This window comes from Anneissia japonica, unplaced genomic scaffold (assembly GCF_011630105.1).
Source record: "Anneissia japonica isolate Jap-2015-1 unplaced genomic scaffold, ASM1163010v1 scaffold287857_len828801_cov194, whole genome shotgun sequence".
Lineage (NCBI taxonomy): Eukaryota > Metazoa > Echinodermata > Crinoidea > Comatulida > Comatulidae > Anneissia > Anneissia japonica.
In genome coordinates, this window is record NW_022738478.1 from 154,655 (window position 1) to 181,885 (window position 27,231).

General features: G+C 34.8%; 1 protein-coding gene across 4 annotated transcripts in view; it reads right to left on the reverse strand.

The window, feature by feature from the left end:
- Positions 1-2,848: 2,848 nt before the first annotated feature.
- Positions 2,849-27,231, reverse strand: part of LOC117117560 (trinucleotide repeat-containing gene 6C protein-like) — a 53,522-nt gene continuing 29,139 nt past the window's right edge. For 2 of the 4 annotated variants that reach the window (XM_033261895.1, XM_033261899.1), the window contains 15 exons: positions 26,588-26,654; positions 25,354-25,385; positions 23,526-23,571; positions 22,081-22,214; positions 18,242-18,355; positions 17,315-17,416; positions 16,470-16,494; positions 16,131-16,256; positions 13,804-14,760; positions 11,126-13,063; positions 10,886-11,013; positions 10,186-10,288; positions 8,534-9,943; positions 7,887-7,954; positions 2,849-7,326 (listed from right to left, as the gene is read on the reverse strand). In XM_033261895.1, coding sequence (XP_033117786.1) covers positions 6,925-7,326; positions 7,887-7,954; positions 8,534-9,943; positions 10,186-10,288; positions 10,886-11,013; positions 11,126-13,063; positions 13,804-14,760; positions 16,131-16,256; positions 16,470-16,494; positions 17,315-17,416; positions 18,242-18,355; positions 22,081-22,214; positions 23,526-23,571; positions 25,354-25,385; positions 26,588-26,654 — 5,652 coding nt within the window. In that variant the 3' untranslated portion in view covers positions 2,849-6,924. The remainder of the gene's footprint in view (positions 7,327-7,886; positions 7,955-8,533; positions 9,944-10,185; positions 10,289-10,885; positions 11,014-11,125; positions 13,064-13,803; positions 14,761-16,130; positions 16,257-16,469; positions 16,495-17,314; positions 17,417-18,241; positions 18,356-22,080; positions 22,215-23,525; positions 23,572-25,353; positions 25,386-26,587; positions 26,655-27,231) is intronic. The other 2 variants (XM_033261897.1, XM_033261898.1) reach the window with 2 other exon arrangements.

The following is a 27,231-nucleotide window of genomic DNA, read 5'->3' on the forward strand; positions in this document are numbered from 1 at the left end:
ATCAGTCTAAAGTATCACCCGGAAAGGGTCCGTCACCGTCAAAAGCGGGGTTAAAGGGTCGCCTAGCAACCGGAGCCAGGAGCGAATTGTGTTCAGCTCCCTGACAGGGGAAAGGGAATCTACGAGGGTTCTACCCACCACTTTCCCCCCCCCCCCCCCCTCCCTCCCCGTTGATTTTTTATGACCTGATTAAAATACAAGACGAGCAATATAACCGACTAGATGCAGGAATATCTATGGTTGAAAATTCATACCATAGTTGGTATGGGGGAGTAGAGTAATTTATACCCCTTCCTAAACACATTAATTATAGATACTGTATACCGAAAATACACAGCGTTGCACTCGCACTCGTCTCTCGTTTCAGATAAAGTCTATTGCATGATGTTAATGCGTGTTTCTTATATTGACTTAATTCATGCGTTTTAGGCTATCAGATAGTAGGCCTTAAGATGTTAAGACTATAATTGCCAAGACGTAATACTCGATCAGTCGTCTAACCTTCGTCCCAGTAAACTATTTACAGAACAGTACATTATTTTGGCTAATACATTATGTTTATTAATATTAGCCTATTATTCAATTTATAGGTACTCACCCACTGTTATCTCTTTCTGTTGACAGACGAATAACAGGCATTGTTTTTTTCTACCTGTGTTTATTCAAAATAGGAAGCTCAGTCTAAAAGAAACATTCGCACAAAATTTATTCAAATTTATTCAAGGTCTCCTGTGTTGTTTGATACCACCTGGGCATTAGCTTGTGAATTCCGTCTTATGGTCGATACTTATGCTAAGCGATCCCATATGAGAATTTAAAAAAAGAAACGCCATCGGAATTTTTCTTTTTATTAATATAAAGACGGAAAATTTTGAATATGATAGGCAATTGATGTAAACAATAAGCTCCATATAGGCCTGCCTTCTTAGGGACGGGTCCACGATTTTTCGTTAGGGGAGGGGGTTAGGGATACCAACATTTCAAACAAATTCTATAGGCACGCTTCTATGATTAAATCTTAAAACTTGTTTATTGATGAAATTTTAAATGCCATTGGAAAGTGTAGTGAGAGAACGTTTCTGATGCTGAGTCCGAAATGTGTGGTAGGCCTAGTTCTAAATGAAATTTTACAGTGATTCTATCCTTATGACTTTAGTCGAACCGTGTTGTTACAAGAATTAGTAACACAAGCTATCCGGCAACTTCAATGACGTATGAGAACAAAATGCTTACAAATTGGGGAGTATCCGAACTTTACACTTATATCTGGAATTTACAATTTGAAAATTATGTAGACATTTTTAAAATAAACCATAACGCAAGCTTATGCTCTCTAAGCTTAGTGTTCTAAATTTAGAAGCAGAAAAGGTAAATTATTCCTCGCCAGGAACGCATATGCAAAGTTTGCAAAAGTGAGGAATTTTTTTTTCATTTTATTTTAAATTTCCATGATGATGACCCAATAAAGGTCGAAACGTTGAATCATGGCCTCCCTCTCTTTATTCGGAGTAGTAGCATGGGTATAGAGATCGATACATTCCACACCACGTCTCAAACGTGTTATAGGTCATTACTCAAATCGGAAGACAAAAACACTACAATATTACTCTCAAAATGTATTGTGTACTGTGTATAGAAAACGACAAATGTTCATGGAAACTAATATTAATTGTATTGTTTTGTAGGGGCTAGAGACAAGGATATACTGAATAAATTATCTCATTGGAGAGAACTAAACACTGAACATTAAAACCATTGATGAAAATGATTTCTGTAGTTGTCATCATTGCAGTCAATGTCTTTGAACACTGACCTTGAAATTTCCGTTAAAGATTTCAATGCTATTTTCTTGATACAACTGTTATTCATCATGCACCCGCCCCCTCACCACTCGTAAAGTTACATTCCGGTCGTATGCTCCATGGTATGGTCATGATCTTTATATAACCAGGGAGGTATAAAAATAAACGAAACAGGAACTAAAAAGACTTAGTGGTTGAAGTCGAGACTGACTGTAAACGAGGCAGTTTTCAAAAATCAATCGGGGGTGCGGGAAAGTTTTGTTTTCTAGCTACGCTCGGAAATAACCTCTGAGGCATTTTGAGCAATCAATAATCAATCAAAAGTCTACCACCCCCTCCACCCAACCCACCCAAAGTCCGCCCGATAAAAGTGGTTGAAACCACTTTTTTTAGTTGGAGTTCAAGATACATGTCTGACTATCCTGAAACTGCCTTTCACAATTTCAGAACCATATCTGAAGACGATGTTCTCACAATAATAAACTCCTCTTCATTTAATTTTTGTCAATTAGATCCTCTTCCTGCTCACGTTTTCAAGATGTCCTGTTCTGCTACCCACCCGGTGTTCTACTGATCAGCGCAATAGGCATATTCAATGTCATCGTATTGTTAGGATATAATGTTTGTTTAATGTTGTATTTTGTACGATTCCGATTTTCACATTTAATATTTTTAACTAATTACTATTATATATCATGATTACGTTTTTATTTCCTTTGCAAACTAAAGATATTCTCTTGTATTCTTAATACAGTATTAGTGGCAGTCGGAGAAATGTGAGTGTATAATGTCTGTAGCTGTGTTTATATATTATTTTGAAGTACAAATTTAGTGAAACGCAAGGGTGGCACCAGGTTGGGGAGAGAAAACCAACACATCGTTGGGGAGACTTACATAGTTAAACAGCTTTCCCCATTTCAGTGGTTGTGAGCAGCCCACTCGAGGACATCAGACCCTGTTTGGCAATGCAAATCCTGGCACAACCCCTGGTGAAAGAAAAGTGAATTGCAGTAATTAATACAAATAAAAAACAAATATGGACACCATTTGAAGGCACTAACACCAGATATTCCGTTTAATCCTCCTTGTTAAGCTGTTTTCATGGTTATAGTATCACTAACATTGCTTGCTAAGTAGTACAGCGAACACATAAACAAAGATCTTACACACACAATAAAAGCTTTGTATATTTAAGGTAGTCAACTATTGTTTTGTTTTATTTTTTTCATTACGAGTTAATTGCTTAGTAGAAACGTCTGACCAGTGAAGTATTCAAACCACATCACATTATGCTCCTTATTCACACACTTAATATTTACTTATTATTAATACTTGCTGAATATGGAAGATAAGATAAACCAAAAACTTGACTAAAGCCAAGACAAACCCATTGCTTGGTTAAATCTATATCATTCTATTATCTAACCATGATTGCAAATGGTATATTTTTTTTTTGTCTTTTTACAAATTTTATGTTACTTTTTATAATGTCCCAATAAATCAGCTATGTCAAAAACTATATTGTAAAATCTTTGCGTTCTTAAAGAAAACGATTGTTGATACGAATTCAATATTTCACAGTTCATTGGCTACAGTATGTCAGATACAATCTCTTAGATTACTTTCACCATATAGGTGGTTTTCTAGTACGGTATACACATTCTTGAGAAATCTTAACTACTATATGAATACCTCTCTTATATTATCACCACTTGTCCCCTTAAACTATACTCCTTAATTAAAATACATTCAAACAATTAGGAAGGAAGAATTTTGATTAAGCACTACAATTGCTCTACTGATGGTATGATACTTCTCTTCTATTTCAACAACAAACAACAACAAACAACATCAACGTTGATTATGACAATTGGTCCTGTCCTCGGAATTAACCCTACTGTTTTTGCAATGATTATTTTTTGTCAACACTACAGTACCAAAAACAATGCCACTTAAGTATAAAGAGGTTAGAGTTCAAAACGAACCTACCAATAAATCATCTTATTTTTATATTTTAAATGTTTAGTAACAAATAAACCTTTTGAAAAAAAACAATGCTTGTGATAATTACATGTCTTAAGATAAACAAAAATTATTCCAATGAAATAAAATGTTATGTTCTAACATTGGCAGGTTAACACTACATCGTGTGTGAACTTAGATAGAGCCTACATCTTTGGCATTCTTTAAACTTCTTTGTAAGTGGGTGAAACGACTTCAGATTTAACACTGTACTAGGTAACAATTTTTCTTTTCCTCTCTTTTTTTTCAAAAGTTTTCTTTAATTCTTAAAAGGTTTTTTTTTTAATTCCTTCACAACATAAACACAGTTTGCACACAATGAAAATTACCCATAAAGAGTGTTGGATAAGTTAAATTCTAACTTAATTTGTAATAATAATAATAATATTAATATCAATGATATATCAAAAACTTTAGCCAACTATTAGAGCTCTCTTATTAAAAGTCAGTGCTACGCAACAAATATACAACACAATCAGAACCTTGCATAAGTTTGAATTACATAGCTACATACAGCCACAATTGTGTGGCATATAAATTGCCCATTAATAACGGAATCATTAATTAACATGTAAGTAAACAATTATATGGGAGTACTGTACATTGAATCAGAGATAAGAAAGAAAACCCCAACAAATCACATAATATATATTAGTGTTGAATAATAATACAATAATAATTATTCTGTATTTCTTTATTTTAAAAAAACCACAATATTATGTGGGATGTTTTTTAATTAAATTTCTAAGTTAGCAAATATAATGACCATTGGTCTTTAATAATACTCTTTGAGTAGCAAAAACACAATTATTAACTTGTGTGTATTAAATAAAAATCACTGCCTTACATGAACATAACACTACAACTATGGAAAAGATACATAACAGCAGACATTTCAGATTCGTTCATTTGCAGATTCTTTTTTTTTTTCTGGCTTTTTAATATTAAGAACAAACTCCCCAACAAATAGCTTTCTAATCACAGCCATTACATCAATACCCTTTTCATTCTAGCTGATATAGTACTTAAACAGCAGCATTTAACCACCCTCATTCTGTGCTTTAGGTACTTCTATTAACCGGACATATATATTATATATTATATATATATTATATATGAAAGAGGTTATATTCTTGCTTGCTACTGGGAGGGAGTTTTTAATATTTTTTTCCCAACCCATCCCACCCCTATTCCCATTGGCAAATATCATTGAGTGTGACTACGTGGGTAGTCGTCCCCAACCCCCAACCCATGAAACCCTGACCCGTAATCCCATAGAAATACTTTTTAACTTCTTGCACTTCTGTATATATTTTTTATATATTTTTTACACTTTTTAATATTTTTTTTTATATTTTCAGTTTTTATTTTTTTGTTTTTTGTTCTCAATCTCCCAGAAGCATGCAAGTGCACCATGTAAACCTAAACTTTATTTGACAAAGGTGATTATTTTATCAATGTCATCGTCATCGTCGTCGTCATCATCGGTAAACTCGGAAAGCAGTGTTCAGCTGCAAGAGCAAGTCGGAAGCAACCTGAGCATAATTTGTGACTTCAAACGTAGAAACACGAACTATCAACTTATACAATGCTGAAGACATGTTCTTAACTCATCCCATTATTTTAAATATGTACACCCCCTTTTTCAAATAGATTAAACCACCCCCTTTTTTTTTTCTTTATATATTTTCATTTTTTTCAAATGGAGGTGGCAATCAAATCAAGGCTAGCTAGGACATCTTGGTTTTCTTAAAACTTACCACTACATTCAAATTTGCACACTAAATTTTGGAATAAATTGTAAGCACATAAAGTTGTTTGCATGAATTCATTGACTTCAAAAAATTTGCATACATAGTAACAGTATGGAACATTAGATGGAGACATCTCCATATCTTTATCTATCTGGACATAATTATTGTCAAGTTTGCACTAAAAAAAACTGATCATTATATAGGCACATCTTGAAAATGAGTAAAACAAACACAAAAACGTACAGGTGCGGTAGTACAACCTATCTAAAACTATCAACACCATCATTATATAAAGGAGTCCTTGGTGAGAGAATACTATACATTTTATCCAAAATACAAGTTTGATAATGGTTTGGTTATCTTAATTATCAATTCATTTTTTTTTATTTTTTTACTTTTTTTAATTTATATCTTTCTTTAGGTTTTCTTTCGTGAAAGACACAAACTTAACTTGGTTCATATGAGAGTCCATCAGCCAGGCAACACAAGTTCAATGGAAAAAATCGCAAGTAAACTGTGGAAGAATATGTGCACTCCACTTTAACTTACTCAGCTTGAAAAATTGCACTTCCAAAAATAATTCCAAAACAAACATAATTGTACACGCTGGCAATAAAGATAGAAAGTAATTAAATAAAAACAAATTAATAATTTAAACATCTTAATAGATATAATTCAGGCTTTAAGAAACATTAATTATGTGACCTGACCTAAGATAATGTTACTGTCCAAAAAGAATAAAAACATATCACACCGATTGAAAACGATAAAAACGTTATAGTCATGCAAATACATATTTTCGATATCAAAACAACTTATTCTAAAACAACTGACTTGTCTATCTTGAGACAAAGAGCAGTTTCACATGAATCCATTTCTTCATGTTAAGCATTCAGCAATAATAGCACCGAGTCTAAACTACTTAAAGCACGAGACAATCTTTCGTGGCATTTCATTGTGTTTGTTGTTTTTTTTTTCAGTCTTTTAATTTTTTTTTTCTTATAACAATAAACTTCTTATCTAATTGTAAAAAAAGGAAAAACCCTTTAAAAAGAGAAGTTATCTTTCGTAAGGTGTATCTGCTGTATTCTTCAAAACCAGAATCTCCAACAATTGCACATTGCTATTTTCCAGCACTCCATGAAAAGACCGAAAAAAAAAAAAACCAATCGGTCAAAAGGTTCACATAAGTCCCTCAGCAAGGCGTTTCTAGTGTCTGCCACGGCTGGTACACACACCCGTCAAAAACATACACTCTATCATAATCACTCAAATAAAAATAAAACAACGCTATGTAATATAATATTTCCATATCAAACAAAGGTAGTCAAAAATTTTATCTAACTTTATATAGTTGATCCCATACCATCAGCTAGTAAATCATTAGGTAGAAAACCCATAGTAGGGTCTGAGTCAAGTCCACCAGTCGCCCAGTTTCCCCCTCCGCCGCCACCGTTGGACCACATCTGGCTGCCACCAAAGCTGGAATTAATACCTTGGGAAGGAACACTCCACTGGTTGCCAGTAAATCCCCCCGTCTTCAGCTGGGCCGGAGCAGTATTCATAGGCCCTGCAGAATCATCGAAAGCCAAGGTGACGCTAATATTGGCACTGAGAAGCCCTCGCTGAGCGCGTAAAGCCTCTTCCGGTTTGCGATAACGCACCATTACAGCGCGTTGCTGTGGGTTCACCTGGAACATGTCCATCTGCCCAAATTGGACACACAACTTCGACAGACTCTCCATCTGCTGATTAAAAACATTTGTTTATTAATTGCATTTATTGAAATCCTTACCTCATTACATTACTTTTGAGTACTTTGAATTTTATTTTTTTATAATAATTTCCCTAAAAAATATATAGGTTGATTACTTGGTGAATTTTCTCTCAAGAATTCATAAATAGTTGAAAATAGTTATATAAAAGAGATGTGATAAAATCGCATATTTATAAGTTAAATGAAATATGTATGAATGGAATTTCATGGTTTAATCCAGAATTCCAGTAAATATAAAAGAAAATCATTATTCCAATAAAAGCATTATTACCAAAAAAACCTAAATAAATAAAATAAATGCAGTATTACTGTTTTTTATTTTGTAAAAAAAACAAAAAACCTATTGGTTGCAATAGTAAAACACACCAAACTGTGCCAATTCACAAGTTGTTGATAAATTAATTCATTTAAATCATTTGCATGGTCTTTCCTAAGAATACTGTCACATAATCCAGGACACTGATTGGTCTATTCTATTGATAATATGTAAATTAGGTACATTGCTATATGTGATTGGATGAAGGCACTTACATCTTGGTTAATATTCTTCAAAATAAGGCAATGACTGCTTGCACCAAAGTTGTTGCCTGATGACCAGCCTAGAATGAAAAATGATTCCCCTTTAAGTCCTGTGCACACTACCAAACATACCTAAATATGGTCATGATGACATCACATCATGACCATATACAGGCACATCATGACTATATATGGGCATACAACAGTTTTTCGTTGAAGAAAATTTGATAGACTGGACAGGGCTTTATTTATGTAAGAATTTCATATAGGAAATGCTAATTATGTATACTTTGAACATTCCTTTTTGATGTGGTTGGGCTACAAGAGATTAAATATTAACACAGCTTTCATAAACAATATTGTTAATAATTCTCCACAGAAAATAATCAAACACATGCCAACAATTTTGAAACTTGAATGCACAGAGTTTATGGTGAGTGGATGCTCTACAAATTACATTAATCAGTAAGATTTGAATGAATTATCAAATTATCGAATTGGTAAAAAATATTAGTTCAAAAAAATATTAGTGAATTCATAAATTTAAAGTGTTATCCAATGTTTTTAGTAGAGATTTGTTTTTAATGAAAGTACAGTAATAACAATATAGATTAATAAATTAATGTTTGCTGCTAAAAGATTTAAAAATTACAACCTACCTCCACCACTGCTACCACCAGCACCACGATTTCCAGTTTCCCAAGAACGAGATCCACCCGCAGGCCAGGATGTGCTTCGGTTAACATTGCCACCTCCATAACCTGGAGGAGGACGGGACAAAGTGTTGTTTCTAGTCAAAGGCACATTCCAAAGTTGGTTGGTGAGGGCGGTTGGTGGATAAACCTGCTGTTCATCGTAACTGCCTCCACTCCATACTGGTGGACGTTTAGTGGAGGGATTTACTGCACTCCAGGCTGCTGTGTTGCCTGCTGCTCCAGTTCCAGACCAGCCACTGCTTAAATTTGGCTGCATAGGTTTGGTGAGAATGCCAGAAATATCAGTTTCCCTTCCACGGCCTGGAGTCTTTGATCCTATGCTACTAATGCTGCTACTGAAAAGACTTCCATTGACACTTCCTGGTGTAGCATCAGGATCATTCTCCACATCTTTTGTACGCGGCTTCCATGGAACACCAGGTTTAAATTCTGGAGGTCCAAAATCAGGAATATCTGGGCCAGGTTCAGGAAAGCTCCAAGTTGGGTCAGAGATGGTTGAATCAGCACTTTGAGGAAGGCTTTCTGGTGGTGTGGGTGATTTGCTGTGAGACCAGCTGCTTTCACTTTGGTTGTCAGAGCCTGCAGGCAACAAACCAAAATTTGACTCATTGTTTTTTGAAAAGAAATCTTTGAAGCGAGAACGAGATTGTGAAGGTCCAAGATCGCTGTCTGAAGAAGTGAATACGTCAGAGTCGCTTGCCAACTTGTTGCGACTGTACTTGTTGGATACCCGTTGCTGCTGCTGTTGTTGCAGCTGCTGTTGTATGAGTTGTTGCTGGACTACGTTAAGGCGGGCGAGTAGCTCCTGCTGTTGGCGAGATGTTGGATTGACACCAATTCCAGCTCTGTTCTGACCCTGAATCATCTGCTGTTGGACAAGCTGGCCGTAGCGTTGCTGAATCAACTGGAAGACGGTCATCAATTGCTGGTGTGTGAGGTGCTGATTAAGAAGGCTCTGGTTGATCAAGCCAGCTTGCACAGCAAGCTGTAAGATCTGTTGTGTATTGAGAGGTGGCCGTGGCTGTTTGCTCGGTAGCTGCTGGAATCCTTGTTGTTGTTGGTGTTGCTGGCCACGAGGCTGCGGCATTCCGTAGTTTGGTGACATGTTACTTTGGTTGAACCCTTTACTGACTCCACCTTGTGCGTTTGGCATCATTGGCGAAGTCATAGGACGGGACGGATTGAAAGATGAGGTGGGTTGTACCGGTGGATTCTCGTTTCCCCCTACAAATTTGGGGTCATTGATACTCTTTTCATTTAGCATCATCTGGCTGAAGTCTTTGGTCAGATCTAGGTCAATATTATTGCTGGATGTTCCGTCAATTTGGTTTGGCATTTTGCTGCTCAGTTCCCCTTAAATAATAATTTTTAAAAATTATTAGAACATGAATTTACAATGTAATAACTTAGTACATCAAAGTTATAATACATTCACAAGAAATGAAAGGTTAAAAACAACATTTTGTAGGCACACATGAGCAGGAAAATCTGTGATGTCATTACTTTAAGCCACCGTGGGCCCACAGCCACCCAACAATGGACTTAAAATTATCATGCAACCTAAAGCTTCTTAATGTTGCAAAATTAGTACTTACGCATGGCAGCATTAATATCAGTGCTATTGGTTTTCAAGTGCATTTCAGCTTCCTCTCGCTTTAGTCCCATTTCCATAAGTTGTTTAATTTTGGATTCCTTTTGCTGCACGAAATGAAAATTAAAGTTGCATATTACGATATTGCTGTTTTGTGAATACTGTATATATATATATATATATATATATATATATAATAAAATGAAGGCTTTCCGAGGCCCTATGGCCTCAGCAAGGATTTACTTATTGTATGATCACTTTTTAATATTACAGCATGTAATAATTGTGCAACTATTGTAAAGATATCATGAATTGTTTAAGGTGTTACACTAAAAACTAAATTATCTTCATATTTACCAGGTGTTCTGGTGATCAGTTTTATTAAATAATATTTGCACATGAACAAAAAATAAAAGGTCAAGCAAAATATGCACTAATGAAAAATTAGTGCATGGTTGTACATTTATAATGCATCTCTTCCTTGAGCTTATAAAGTACAGTTCATAGCTACAGTAACGTAATCATAATAATGTCGTCATAACTGACTTATAAAATCAATTAGGACATTCATTCATGTATAATATGCAAATAGTAATCTTATTATCATCTTGTATTTCACAAGTTTGAAAAAAAATTGGCCTTTATACTACCATTATCAAGAATGAATTTACACAAGGAAAGCATTGTATAAGTAGTTTACTTACTTTATTCCACATGTGACGATGTCCTCCACTTCCAACTGAGGCTTCACTACCCTGGGAGTGTGTTTCCCACTCTTCATCTCCACGACTACCGGCAGCAGCACCTCCCCACATGCTGCCAATGTTGCCAGCTACATAAAAAAGTAAAGACCAAGTTACAAACTAAAAAAATTATAAAAATGGTGCTACTACAGTATTGGATGCAATCAGCCAAAGTAACATGATCATTAATATCAAACTTACTTTGTCCAGATGCTTCTTCTCCGTTTCCACTACCTCCCCAGCCTGTTTGCATAGGTTCCTTGAAAGTACTGCCAGCATTACTTCCTCCAGAGTTTCCCCAATCAGATCCAGTACCCTGTGGGTTACCCCATCCTGGGCCTTTGGACTGTTGCCCAGGTGGGTGCCCCCAAGAAGAAGATCCTCCCTCTGTCATTTTGTTACCACCACTACCCCATCCAGGTTTCTGAGGGGCAGCACCCCAGTCACCTCGGCTTGGTCCTGCATCTGGCTTCGGGGCATTAAAACCACCTTGTGGTGCATTCGGTTGTACTGGCGTGCCCGGTGGGCCAGGTGGGGCACTTACAAATTGTTGAGATTGCATAGTACTGTTTGGCTGGCTTGTACTCCCTCGGCGAAGAGCATTCTTGCGGTTGATTGCCGACATGTTCATGTTGTGTTGAGTAGGGTCTCCCCAAATGTAAGTTCCATCATCTACTTTGCTTTGCTTTGGTGGAGTTGGATCGCCCCATCCAGTTGCTGTTTTAGGCACAGTGACGTTTGGTGTGGGTCCTTTCCATCCGGATCCGTATGTTTTCTCTGGAAGAGCAGCAGTTCCGGAAGCACCGCCTGTGGCTCCGGTTTGGCTTTGAGGATCATTGCCCCAGGAGCCCCAGGCTCCTCCAATTGGCTTATTTGTTGGATTTCCAGGTGTAGCAGTACCACCACCATTGCCACCCCTTGGGCCGGGATTGGGACTAGGATTACCATTCCCGGGTCTTGGTTGTTGTCCTCTTTGCTGATTGTTCCACTGGGATGATGACTGCTGTGTGTTGGGATTGTTCCACTGAGAGATACCACCACCAGATGAGTTGCCCCACTGAGAAGAGTTTTTATTTGGTGGCTGTGCTCCCCACTGTGAATTTCCAGATGTGGCTGGAGGCTTGCTCCAAGCAGAAGGTGTAGATGGTTGAGAGGATACATTAGTACTCCCCCATGTTGATGCTTGTGGTCCTTGTTGCTGTTGTTGCTGCTGCTGCTGCTGCTGTTGTTGTTGTTGTTGTTGCTGCTGCTGCTGCTGCTGTTGTTGCTGCTGCTGCTGCTGTTGTCCACCACCCTGTTGTCCCCATCCTGATTTGTTGTCTGCATTTCCCCAAGCTGGTTTATTATCACCACCCCATGCAGTTGGAGTATGTGGAGGCTGGCCAGCATCTTTCCATCCGGATCCTGAATTGCTAGCGGTACCGGCAGCTTCCCAGCGAACATTTTGCTTAATGGGGGTCTTACCCCATCCGTCATTGGAGTTGACACGTTGCTGGACAGCCTGACTCATTTTTGGGGTATTACCCCAAGAGTTGTTTGCACCGGAATCCACACTTGGAGGCGTGTTCCTTGGCTGTCCCCATCCCGTTCCTTGACTATCCCCAGCACTGGATTGTTGGGGGTTGGGTTCTTTGTTAGGACCAGGATTTCCCCAGCCAGACCCACCCCCTCTGGAGTTGTTCCATCCCTGACCATTTGGGTTTTGATTTCCCCATTGTTGGGTTGGTTTCGAGTTATTGCCCCATCCTCCTGAATAATTACCCTGTCCCGAATTGGAATCTGTTAGTGGCTGAGAGCCTGGATTTGAAGTAGGGGTGGTTACAGCACTCTGACCACCCCATGGCCCACTGGTATTTGGGCTGTTATTACCCCAGCCAGATGAATTATTTCCACTGGAGTTAGGATTTGAAGTTATACTGGAATTATTCCATCCCATAGAATGTTGGCTGGAATTGTCCCCCCACCCTTGCACCCGACTGCCAGCAGCAGATGTGGGTGGACCCTGTGGGTTAGGGGCAGAGCCCCATCCTGAGGAATTATTGCCACTTCCCCCAATATTGTCAAAATTGGAGTTGGGAGCACCCCAATTATTTGATCCTGGCATGTTCTGGGAATTTGATCGTGTATTCCACGATGACCCTAAAAAAGAAGAAAAAAAAAACCAACTTAAATTATAATACGCTAAGTGCTCTAAAAGGTTATAATCCAAATAACACACAAAAGCCTATTGTTAACATTTATTTACAGTAAATTACAACATCGTCGTTATTGTGTGGGAGACACTATAGAATCTTGTTACATTTCAGTAGTCACTGTGCTACTACCACAATAAAGCCAATTTCAACATGTCACAGGTGCTTGAGAACTTGGATACAAATACAATAACATCACATGACATGTCTACACATATATCAAGGCATTTATGTCAGTGGTATAAATAAAAACTGCAACTAATCCTTATTAACTGTTAAAGATGTATTGTCCCCTGATAATGACAAAAGAATCATAATAATCTATTTTTGATATTTTGCATTTTTCAGAGAAATATACATCTGTAATAAAACTATATGAGGCTTGTCATTCCAAAACCAGCATACTGTGGCTAATAATAATAATAATAATAATAATAATAATAATTAATTAATAATAGTAATAATAGTTAGTATTGTATACTTTAGTACAGAGAAGCTATAATATTTTTACTCATAACTTTGGCAATAGCAAGTCAATTGTAATAAATGACCCATCATGTTAAAGCTTATCATGTGTAGATTAAGAATATAGTTTGGTAATTTTCATTTTGTGGTTTTTGGATGGCAAGCCTTACATGGTCATTTACATAGGATAAACCACAAGATGACATTATGGACACAACTTACCAGAGTTTTGCCAGGCATTACCACCACCGGCATTACCAACACCATCTCCACCATTACCATTGTCACTTCTACCATTGCCTCCATCAGGTTTGCAGCTATTATTATTCCATCCTGCTTGGTTTCCAGAGTTAAATCCAGGAGGCATATTCCACTGCTGATTGTTGGCATTCATGCCAGGAATATTAGCACCAGAGTTAAAGCCAGAGTTTATGGATGCCCCTCCAGCAGAGCTCGGAGGCATCTGCTGATTCATGCTAACTGGCTGTCCATTATTCTGTCTCGCGACTCCATTTCCATTCTCATTGTTCGGCCCATTATTTTGATTATTGTTCAGGCCAGTTTTAGGCCATTCACCATTGCCTCCGTTACCATTACCATCCCCAAAGTTGGGGTTCCCCCATCCAGAATTAGGAGTTAAGTTGCAATTGTTGGCATTGTTCATACTTTGAGGAGCACCAGATTGGAAAGGGCCCTGATGAAACTGTGTTGTTTGTGTGACACCACTTGCTGAAGCAGTGGTACTCCAGTTGGCTCCACCACCTACCATGCTACTCCCCCCTCCCTGACTCCACATGCAATTTGTTGCGTTTGCACTCGACTGCTGTGGCTGGAGCTGCTGTTGACTTGTACAGTTTGGCAGACCACTGCCACTATTCCCATTCCCATTCCCTCCACTCGCGATCACATCCAAATTATTCCCGGTTCCCATGTTTCCACTCTGAATATTTGTACTGTTGGCAAGTTTGTCTCCGGCTACTTGGCTATCCGTTGCTTCTCCAATTGCCGGCCAAGCATCTTTGTCCTGTCCATCCACTATGATCCCATTAGCGGCCTTTGTGGCAGCCTGCTCTGGTTTAGTGTCGGGATCAACTGTCGCCATTTTTGGCCATTCAATTTTTGTGTTTTCACTTGGCTTGTCTGTGGCGCTGTTTGATATACTATTCTGATTCACTTGTGCTGAAAGATACCAAGACAATAACTACTACAATAACAATATGGATATAAATCACTGTGTGATAACTTACTACTGCAAGACTGTTGATTTTATACATGATTACCTTTACACTACCAAATTAAATAAAATAGATGATGTCTGATTACCAAAATCTGCACACAATTTTACTCTTTTTTAAAATCATTATATATTATTAGCAAGTCATTTTCAATACTATGTACTTCAATAACACTGTATATAACCATTGATTTCAATGATAACAATTGATAACAATGTGTACAGTGAAAGATTCTCAAATTATAGGAAGTTGATAGTGAATATAAGATAAAAAATAGACTTTTTATTTTTAGCTGAAATTCTATAAAAATGAACTCTAGAATTTTTAGTCTTAAAATGTCAACAAAAAACAAGCAATCAGGTGCAGAATTCGTCTTATGATAAATGACAATAATGAAGTTTGACTTATGCCTGAGATTTGGTTTTGCATATTGTGCATATGCCTGAGGCTTGGCTTGAAGCTCTGTTAACACTAACAAATTTTCTTTGACAAAAAACTATATGCCCATATATAGTCATGATGTCATGTCATCATGACCATATTTAGGCATGTCACAAATAAAATTTGATAGTCTGGACAGGGCTTAAGACTTGGAACCAGAGTTTAACCGAAAATGGAATTCTATTTCATTCACAATTTAGAGAATTTATTTCAATTAGTATCAAATAGTAGTCTGGGTTTGTTGACTCAAATCATGACAAAAGCTCACAATCATTGTGTTAGGTAGGAACTCTAACACAAAGTGGGCATCTACCTATGTTGGCATGGTACAGTGAACAAACTAAAAGACAAGAACACAAAGATGGCACCAGACAAGTAGAGACTAGTTAGCAACTGCATTAGTAGGCATGGTTCTGTGTTGTTAGTAAAAATATTTAACATCAATGATTCTGTGCAGTTGAACGTGATATGCATTAGCTAATTTATCTAGCCTGTCGAGTTAGCTATAATGCTTGGGATGATCTTAATGCATCTATTTTCAATGCTACTTGCAGGGGTAATTACAGTAATGTATATATCCCATTTATGGTAGGTACATAGTCACTTTCAGAATTTTAATTGTATGCTACTAATATGAAAAACAAATACAATTTACATTTCAAAACAAAATATGAATAATATATCTCATTTTTGTGCAAAATTGAAATTGTACTTTAAGAGAGATATTAAAAGTAATAAATTTACATAAATTGTTTATCATGCAAACTCCTGTTTATATTATTATCACTGCAATGCAATTCAATTAAAAAAATGGGATGCATAGAAAATTATGCTAACAAAATTATATCGTTTGTTTTGAAATTCTCTTTTTACCTTGGGTTTTTGTATGGCTTGGATTGAGTTGGTTGAATGTTAAATATGCAGGCACTTGTCGAGAATGTACAAGGGCTGGTTGGTGGGGCCAAGGACTAACGACCTGCACTTTGCTTTCTACTACTTCTGTCAGGTGGAGAAAAAAACCCAAGTGAACCGCAAAGAAACCCAAAAGCCAATACATATATCGAAAAAGTGCCACACACAAAATTAAGAATCAAAACTACTAAGTAATGTAAGTATATGATGATTGGTTATTAAGATTAGAGCTAATATACTAAAGTGGTGCCTAGCAAAATGGTGAAAAGGTTCATCATAACAAGTTACAAATGTCCTTACCTTTGGCTATGGGTTCCAGTACAGCCTGAAAAAATATTGCAAAAAATTAATTAACAATACTGAGGAGATAAAGGAAGAAAAACTACCTAAAACTCAACCTCCGCTCAACATCATGATACATTAATTTATCTACAGACTACTTAAGCAGCATACAATCACCTGCAGCATAGTGATTCGATTTTTTTTTAACAGGAGGATTTGATGCTTTACCCAAGAGAATGACAGATTGGCGAAGGTAACTAAGTTGAACAAGGCCTAGACAATTAGACTACTAACTGACCTAAATAGACAGCAGTGCAAGTAATGCAAACATGGTTACCTGCATGTATCATCAAGTGTATCGTAGACATTACATAAATCTTATCTGATCATGTTATTAAAACCCTTTACTAAAGTCCACTCAAAGATAATGCTTTTGATAAATGTATGCTTATTGGTTAGTTCTTAAAATTAATAATGATTATGAATGCCTTTAGGTCTATTAACATTTATTCAGTTATTCACTTTACTTTGTTATCAGTTCTAGTTCAAAACATCAACAATTTTTTTATGACAGCCAAAAAAAAAAAATGTTTGCGAAAGGTATCATTCCATGGAAATGATACCTTTGGAAAACCAGCATAGATTTGTTTTTAAATGACGGTATCTTTAAAAAAAAAAAAAAACTATGGCGCATGGAAGCAAAACTGCTTGGGGTTAATTTGAAGTCTTCAGTTTTGTTCTTTTTATAGTAGCAGCCATCCATGGCTTGGTATATAACACACATGCCATCAATGACAGGGTCTTATAAGCATTATTTCCAAGTCAGCTATTCAGATAATTTAACAATTGGTTAAGCATCAAACCTTTATCACTTGATTCCTGTCAGTGTTTATTTTTTCAATAGTCAACTTCTGTTTAACGATTGGTTCATTCACGTCACCTGATATGTTTATATTACTTCCGGTCTGAAATATACGACATATTAGTATAACAGTGAAGAGTCTTGATAAAACAAATGATGGCACTCACTCATAATCACAGAATTCAAGCACTTGATAATGGAAATAGATCCTGCTACATTTGGGAGTGCACTGCCACAGAACTCAATTCAATTGTTCAATTCAAATAGTGACACTGACAAGCAGATTTGATAAATGTCAAAACACAAAATCATAGCTGTAGAAAACTAAGGGTGGTGGTAGACGTTTTAAGAAGGGTAGATTTTAGGGATGGGCAAGGAGGTTAATAAAGGTGGGTGAGGGGCCATGAAATTAGCTTTAGATTGGGTGAAAAATTTCAAGCAGGAGTGACCCCACCCTACATCACTACCAGCTCATAATACTTATTTTTAAATAGAAATTTAACTCTAAAATCCCTTTAATTGTTAAATCAACATTAGCATTCACAGAAGGCAAGTTTGAACAAGCTACATTACCATAAGTAGAATAAGCAAGCAATTGCTCACTTGAATACAAAACAGCATGAATTATCTTTTAGCAATGAATATGAAGACCTACACAATGCAGCAAATTGAACTAAACTAACAAACAGAACTAATGATACTACACGCTGAAACAAAATGAATGAATTTGTTAAGATCTAATTTAATTTTCATCCTTTATTCTTTTGAATTTAATTGTATGTACTGAGGGTCCCAACTGATCAGCTCTGGCTGAACAGTTGAATTTTACAATTTAAAATTAAATCCTTCCGAATAAATCATAAAATATAATAAAATATACCAAACATAACAAATGCAATTCAATTATAAAAAAGATAAAGATTCTTACTGATATGTTGAAAGTCTTCAGTTTTTCTCTGGCGTTTTGCAAGGTTTTCTTGAGCTGATTAAGGAATGACTCGGTAAAAACGTTCGGAACTGGCTTACGCTTTAATCTCCGGTTCTGAGGGAAAAAAATTGCAATTGAGAAACTAAGAAAATGTAAGATATACCAACAAGATGCTATCAGTTTTGTTCAGAAATCCTTAGAAGTAGATATTGAAAATAGAAAAATTTTGAGAAGTCAACATTGAGAATGGCAACGTTATGGGACAGTAAAAAACCTCCCCGTTGGAATCTCAAGAGTACATTAAAAACAAACCAATGATAAACTTGCCTTAATTCAAACCACTGCAGATAACATCACAAATATTACGCTATATACTTAAATATTGACTGAAAAATATCAAATAATGTACAACAGATTCTAAACATTAAGTAGTATTGAGCTGTCGATGTCAACATTCGGATGGGAAGTCAGTCAGAAAAAAAACACATTAAAAACGTCATGCTAGCTCGAAGCTTGGTTTTGTTTTTTCAACAATAGAGAAAACTCTCTCAGTCACTACTGCTATAAAATATTACTATAGTTCCCCGGATAGAATCCCACACCGACTTTACGCCCAACTTCGCGTACACAAATTTCCCCGGGTGAAGTCCCAGGGTCTGAGGATTGGGTAAGTCGGCCTAGGTCGATAAATTTAACAAATGCTCAAAAAATAAAGGAATTGTCTGCGAATTCTGCCGACTTGAAACTCTTAATATTGCTTAAAACTGACATTGGTCGCCATAAACTAAAACACAAAGCCCATAAAAAAGTAAAGTAAAGTAAAGATAGACAACACCGCGGTCCGTCCCGGAAAAGACCTGCCCAGCGGGCTGATCGGATCGTTAATTCACAGCGTGAAGACTAGCATGTTTCCACAGAGAATCGCTGCTAAAAATAACTTGTTACATCACGAATATTATTTTGATAGGCTATTGAATCGTAGGTGAAAACCACCTTCCAAAACGATCGTCATTTCCATCTGTTCATACACTAGGCCTAGGGAATCCCGGGGTATAATGCCACCCCTCCCCCCAAAATCGGGACAGTTTCGCGTTCATGGGGATGGGATTATACCCGGGGAACCACGGACTAATATTCCCTTCATCACACTGGCAAGTAGTGGATACTTCTTGCAATTAATTTTTTTTTTTTTTATTCTAAAAATATTGACGTCCCTATTTTTTGGTGTTTTTGACATCGGAAATCGGGACGTCAATTTGAGATAACAAATTTTGAAGTATGATTAACATTTTCGGGTATCCAAAGCTGTCATGTCCTAAAAAGCTCCCACTTTAACCTCCTTGGTTTGACATACCTCCATGGTTTGACATTAACAAATTTTGCGTAATAAGTAGAATAGTTATCACAATAACTAGTACTACAACCACTGCTCTGCATATTGCATGTCACGCATGCGCTGTATGGTGGTAGATAAAACGTGCCTTGGTCAATGGTTTATTTTCGAGTTTGCAGAGAGTTCATTTATTTTACATATTCAAGTATACATGACATAACTATGTTGTAAACCAGTAAAATTACACAGCAGTCTTAAACAAAAACTTCATAATACTGATGACACGTACGTTTTTCTGTGTTTAAAGTCAGTAATTGTTCACAATTTGTTTTTTCTGCACCACTTTCTTTTCGTTTTTTTATATATAAGCCTAAAAGAATTTCATTTCAACGATGTTTCTGTGTTTGAAGTACAGTTAACTGTACACCAGGTTTTCACAGAATGCATTTACGCTACATATTCAATCGTTACAAATACTCTTGATTTTTATTTTGTCGCGGATTATTGTTTATTGATCTGTATGGTAGTCTTGTGGTAGACCAATCTAACATTTATTTTAACAAGACTGACTGAATGCTGCTGTCGTTGTCATGTTTTGTACGTATTGCACACCAACAGCAACGTAAATTGCCGTGTTCATCGTGTGTAAAAGACTTTAGGTAGGTAAGCACATTTGATTCAATACCATAATGTAAAATGTTGTTCAGATCACATTAATTTTTACCAAAACACATGTTACACCTACTTGACGACAAGCAGTAGTCGATTTACCACAACTACCTAAGTTTACGCTAGGGCCTAGACGTTCGACGTTAGTGTAAACTGTATACTCTCGCGATAGAAAACAAAATTTCCCCAAAATATTAAACACGTTCGATCCAATACCATTATGTAAAGACCGTGTTTGTTTAGATCACTTTTTTTCCTTCTTAATAACATGTGCACCTGCTACATTAACACGACAGAGACCTAACCCTACCGACGATCCCGTAAACAATTGGTCAACTACACCAACAAGGTATGCATTATGGAGCTCGCTTACCCTCTCGCGATGAAAAACAAAATGTCGGCAAAGTTTTTCCGACGCATGCGCATATCAAACTTTTCTCCTAAAAACGACTCAAAAATGGTGGTAGGGGGTATATGTTTTATCGTGTACGTCCTACATTTCTCATCTAACATAAAAAACAAACAATTCTTGCACAACTACATGTCCACCAGTTACTATGTGGAAAACATTATACCCACCTTGAGGCACCGTTTAGGAGCCTATTCGTTTACAAACCCGCTGCTCACACACACACACACATTTCACGTTCTAATTTCCCCATTAGTTCCTTTGTGACCTTAAGGTCACAAAGGAACCAAAATTCACAGCATGTATCATTGTATGGAATAAAGCACGTTTACACACGTATGCAAGAATGTAGCAAAAACTAAACACAAAATATGATAAGCATGGTCTCAGTATCCATAATTAAGCTAAAGTAATTTGTACATTTTATTTCCTGCTTCTATACAGACAGATGGTTTAGTTTTGATGTTCAATCCAATAACCATTAAAACAAAAGAAAAAAGAGAGAGAAAAAAAACTATAAACATTGCAGTTAGCAATTTTCAACTTATCAGTTTAGTTAACTTTCATTTTGTAAATGTAGCAAATTCCCCAAATGGGCAGTATTAATAATTTATATTAACAAATTTTGTATAAATCTAAAAAATTACAAAACTAAAAATCAAAACGAAATTTATATCAGGCACTAGAGACGAACATAAAAAAAAAACGGTAACGATATTCTGAAACTTAAACAGCTAAATTTGTAGCATTTACATGAATAAAGACTAAGATGTACATGAATAAAGAGTAAAATTTACATAAATAAGCAATAAAAAATGCATGAATAAACACTTAATGAACATGTACTATGTTAAAATGCTAAAATTCACATGTGTCAGTTAACATTCTGTCTAAATGCTGTAATAAACATGAATGAACACTAAAATATGCATGTAAACCACACACCATAATGTACATGTATATGTATATGAACACTGAAATATATAAGCCAAACATAATGTACACATAAACACTGCAATGTATTCTGCAAAAACATGTTCAAAATTCATGCATGTACGGAAATTTGTAATGTTTTAATGTTGAAATAATCATTTCGGTGTCCAAGTACTGTATGAGCTTTTTAGTTTATTTTCGGACTATGTATGTGATAGGCGTGAACATATACTCTAATATGTGTAAACTGAAAAGGTACAGTGGATAGCTACTGAAACTATCCAAATGCATACTGTTTGTGCTAATGCATGTACATGCATTACAATGGCTAATGCAACGGTTCATACTTCACTGAACATACTAAATAGTTAGGGTAAACGTTATGTCATCTGAAGATAATTTGACTCATAAATTTGGTCCACACAAATAGCAACTACAGTAGTTGCAATAATTTGGTTTGAATTTACCATAGAGGAAAGAAAAGCAATTATTTACCTTGATAATATTAACAAAACACTGGAACTGGTCTTCTCCTAAGTTCTGGTTGATGTGTTCAAAGCTGAGTTTATCAAGGGTTGTTGAGTTCTGTGGATGGCTTTGGCATGCAAAAAACTGGAACACTCTGCATTCTGTAAATAAACATCATTTATTTTTTTTTTATTTGTAAAAGATTGTTTAAGCCCATAAGGCCAAGGATGTCAAAGAGCGAACTTAAAAAAAAAGGTTATGTTTCTTTTTTTTTTTATGTAACTTTTTTGTATTACTGTATAAGACGTTGTTATTATTATTAAATGGAACACTCTGTATTCTGTAAATAAACATCACTTTTTTTTTTAAATTTGTAAAACTCTGCATTCTGTAAATAAACATCATTTATTTTTTTTTTATTTGCAAAAGATTGTTTAGGCCCATAAGGCTAAGGATGTAACTTAATGTAACTTTTTTGTATTATGCACTATACTGTATAAGACGTTATTATTATTATTAAATGGAACACTCTGTATTCTGTAAATAAACATAACTTATTTTTTTTTTTTTTATTTGTAAAAGATTGTTTTAGGCACATAAAGCCAAGGATATGTCATAGAGAGAACTTAAAAAAAAAAAAACAAACTGGAGCACTCTGCATTCTGTAAATAAACATTATTTTTTTTAATCAATTTCCTAAGTCGCATCCTTCATAAGACAAATATACGTGCATAAGATGCTCTACAGGAAATAAGTCTTATTACGAGGCTAACACAGCAGACAAATTGTACCCAGGATGCGGGATTGGAAGGTACTGTAAGAGCATTTCAAAATAATAACTTTGATAATTTTGAACTAATACTGCTACATTTACATCTGATAGATATAATCATACTACTAGGTAAACAGTTAAACTTGCCTAGTCCACTTTGCCTAACTCGAATAATTTCTAAGTCGATCTTATTTTACATGCCAAATTGTTGAGTTTTACATTAATTAACAATCTGTAAGTTGCATTTTATTTGACAAATGATGTATATTTTATCTTTATTGTTGATATTTGTGATATTTTTATGTTCTGGGGAAACCACTCGATAGTTAATAGGTTTTCCTCTCTTTTGTTACCATTTCTCCGTTCTTGTCTTTTTTTTTTTTTTTTTAAGAAATGAATTAAATGAAACACAAATCTATTTTTGTTTATTTAAAAAACTTGAATTGAGTACCAGCTTGCATCATTGACTATAAATGACTGGCACTGTAGAATTTGTAGACTTATTGTATCGATAATGTTTAATATAGTACATAACAAGTCGCTCTTTTGAACATCATGTTACATTCTTACAGTTTACTAGAAATTTTTTGGACCAACCAGCAAGTTTTCTTATCTAAACACTTGACATACATCTTGACAATATTATCATTCATGATCATTTGATAATTATGGATTCATTCACATGAAAATGTCTTCTTACCATTGGAATTTGAATATAGAGCATCCTTGAATACTTTGAAGAATACCTAAAAAATAAAAAAATTACAAAGAATTTTTATCTTTTAATCTTTTTATGTCATGCTAAGTTAGTTCTACATTCAAATACAAAATTGTTCTGGTTTGTAATATTGCAATGCCTTTGATTTTCCCCTATTTTTAATTGTTATTTGACCTTTTACACCCTGGAACAGTATGATAATGCTAAGTATAAGCAGCCCTCTTCTTTCTTTAGAGCCACCATATTAATTTGGTGTTTACTAAAAATTAAAACATGCCTAGAGTCTGCCTTGATTGATACATTTTTAATATGCCAAACAAAGAGATAATTACATGTTCCATAATAGAATACAAAATTATAACCAATTAATTTGAAATCATTAAGCTTTTACATCTGTTTATTCCTGTACCATTAATTTATATTATAATCAGTAATGGAATATCCAGGGACATACATCAGTAAATTAATTTAATTCCAATTCTTTTTTCTAACCTTCAAACATGTTCATATCTTAAGGGCTTACTAGGCAATTTCGAAAAATACAATTCGATGAAGATACATTAATTGATCACTTCTACAAAACCAGATGGATTTATATTCTATTAGTTATCTAAGGCTTAAGCTCTGTTGACACTAATATATTTTCTTTGAAAAAAACAATGCTGTATGCCCATAAATAGTCATGATCCTATATATGGGCATGATATGATGATATCAGGACCATATTTAGGCATGTCACATGTTTTTGTCAAATAAAACTTGAGTGTCTGACCATTAGGCCCCCAAAAAAATTATAAGTTTATCACCCTCGCTCACATGTCTTATATGGTATTGAAAAAAAAAATTGGGGAGGGGGAGAAAACATGTAGTTTTAATTTATTATTTTAAATCTTTTTTTTTCTCTTTATTTTTTTAAGTAAATAGTAGATATTTATTGCAAAATAAAAATAAAAAGCCTGCCTCCCTTATCACTTTTCCAGCCCAAACAGGGTGACAAAGTAATAATTTTCTTTTTTTAATGGGCCTTAGTAAGCACAATAAAAGTCATCGCTTCAAATTGGAATAATTGCTACTGTAGTGCAAAATTCGAATTATCCCTTTTCCTCTACACAGAATACCAGCAATTTTCAACGACTGATAATAATTACTTTGAATCTATAAATATGACTGAAGAAATACATAGGCAGATGGGCTGATAGCTGAGAAACAAATTATGGTTTTGCTTTATAATTTATAGCCAGATATTTATAAACAGTTTTCATTTTATGTAAATTTAATTTTTTAACAGCATATTTCTACAATATATTGATATATTGATTATTTTCTTTTTAAGGCAGCCTTTTTGGGAATTCGACTCTCTTCAAAATTATATTTGTATCTATTTCTTTCAAAGCTGTACATAACTGAAAGAGAAATAAATGTTAGGTGGTTTGTGTATGAATTTATCACTAGTAGAAGCTCACATTAAACTAGTACATCCTTTGTATTTGTATTTTTTTTTTTTATATTCATTAATAATTTATTTCTCTTTCAACAACAAAATGCATAACAATGCACAGTATCCCCTTAGGCTTAAAGGGGATCTACTGTATTTCTTTTCAGGTTTACTTCTTAAATATGATTTTATTTATTTTGGTATTTTCTAACTATCTAGGCATGTTAATCTGGTAATCCTTCTTTTTAGTGTTATGTCCCGTCAATCAGTCAAGTTCAAAATCTTCATAAAAAATTATATCTTAATAATCACGACATGAGAGATGTTGGTATGGATACCATTCTCTATCAAGAGTAAAAAAAACAAACTACATACCTCCTCATCTCCAAGGTCCTCGTAATCTTCGACTGTAAAGAATGACATAAAAAAAAAAAAACATGATTTTCTGTCTTCAACATTTTTTCCCTTTACAATATATTCTACACTGTGCTTAATAATTTGACTAATTAATTCTCAATTTTATTCTTTATTTTCCAAATGAAAAGACACTATTAATTCACAGCAAAATATAATAAAATGGAGTATAGCAGCAACATTTATCCAAAGTCATATGATAAAAGATTTCTAGTCCAAATGATAAACTGCTACACTTTATTAGAATCAATTAAGTTTTCTGCTACAATAGACAAATCATTACTTTAATTCAAAGTCTATGAAGCTAGCATATACAGTAGAAAATAAATTCGAATGCGAGATAAATCAATCAACACTTACTATTGATTGTTACTCAAAAGAAAATATTTAATTAAATATAAAATCTAGTAAATTAGAAATTCTTTGTTTATTTACTTTTCATATTCTTTCTTGTTTATGATATACATAGTATAATATAATCATCAAATACAGACATAGACAAATACAGACGGTTTCTCATAGTAGAATAAAACAGGACAAAGAGGAAGATGGGGATGGGATTGAAACACTCATTAATAATCTACAGTAGTATGATGCTGATATTAATACTGTACATCTAGTACTAGTAGCAGTCTGATTACAATCTGTAAGACATTTTTTCACACTGTCTTGGCTTTATAATTAGTATGTGAAACATTTACTATTGGATAAATAAAACCCACATTATAATTATATTCATTATATTACAAAACTACTAATATTTTATTTTACAATATAAATAACAAAAACATTGTAATCTTAAACTGCCCTTCATACAATAGTATTCATTTTTTTTGCTGTAATTTGAATGATTATTAACATCAAAATGTGTAAAAGCAAAACAAACCAATCGAATAAGAGTGTTAATGATATATAATACTATGCGAGTGTCCAGATCAAGGGCCAACTCTTAGTGAAATTTTCCAGGGACTGCTATATACAGAAGCACTGACTATTACAGTAATATGCACACATCAGAAGTATAAAAGGTACCAGATCCACTGAAATATCCAATAGCAGAGCCACACAATATCTTGCCAATTAAGCTAATAGTCTATCTTCTCATTCGTATATTTGAATAACATTTGTCTATCAAAAACACAAAATCCAATTTTGGGCCATTATTTATACACTGGAAATTATGAATTATACTTGCCTGATGCTTTTGAAACAAAGGCAGCTGTAATTGCGCGAAACTTTTCAGAGCTTACATCATCAGTGTTCTGAAAAAAAAAATGAATAACCAGATTAGTATTTATTAACTGAAAAAATAACATTCTTCAATAAAATGCAATACCTGGTGATGCCAGATGAACTCTATAAGTATTTGGGATATAAATAGATACACAGAGTTCTATTCTTAGAACTACTGACCCACAAGTATTCAACAGATCCATGAATACAAATCTAATATTATTAGTTATCACAATTTTTAGGACTCCTCTGGAAATACATCCTTTATTGGGATTTAGAGGGTTATCCCAGATATCAACATTGTTGACTTGTTTTCTCAATTTTGTTTCATTGTATTCAGTTGTTCTGGTTTTCAATGTTATAAGTTGATATCAAATAAATAAAAAACAATGAGTAGTACTTAGTAAATTGTTACAAAAACAGAATAATTATATTCTTCAATAATATTTATTAAAAAGACTATTTTTATTCATTTACTACATTTGTATAGCACCCACTTCATGATAGTTCAAAGGTGCTTTACTATCTGACTAAGCAACTGTTTTATATAGATTGTGTTATAACTTTGTTCAAATCAGATAAAGTAATAAATAAAAATAGGCTCCT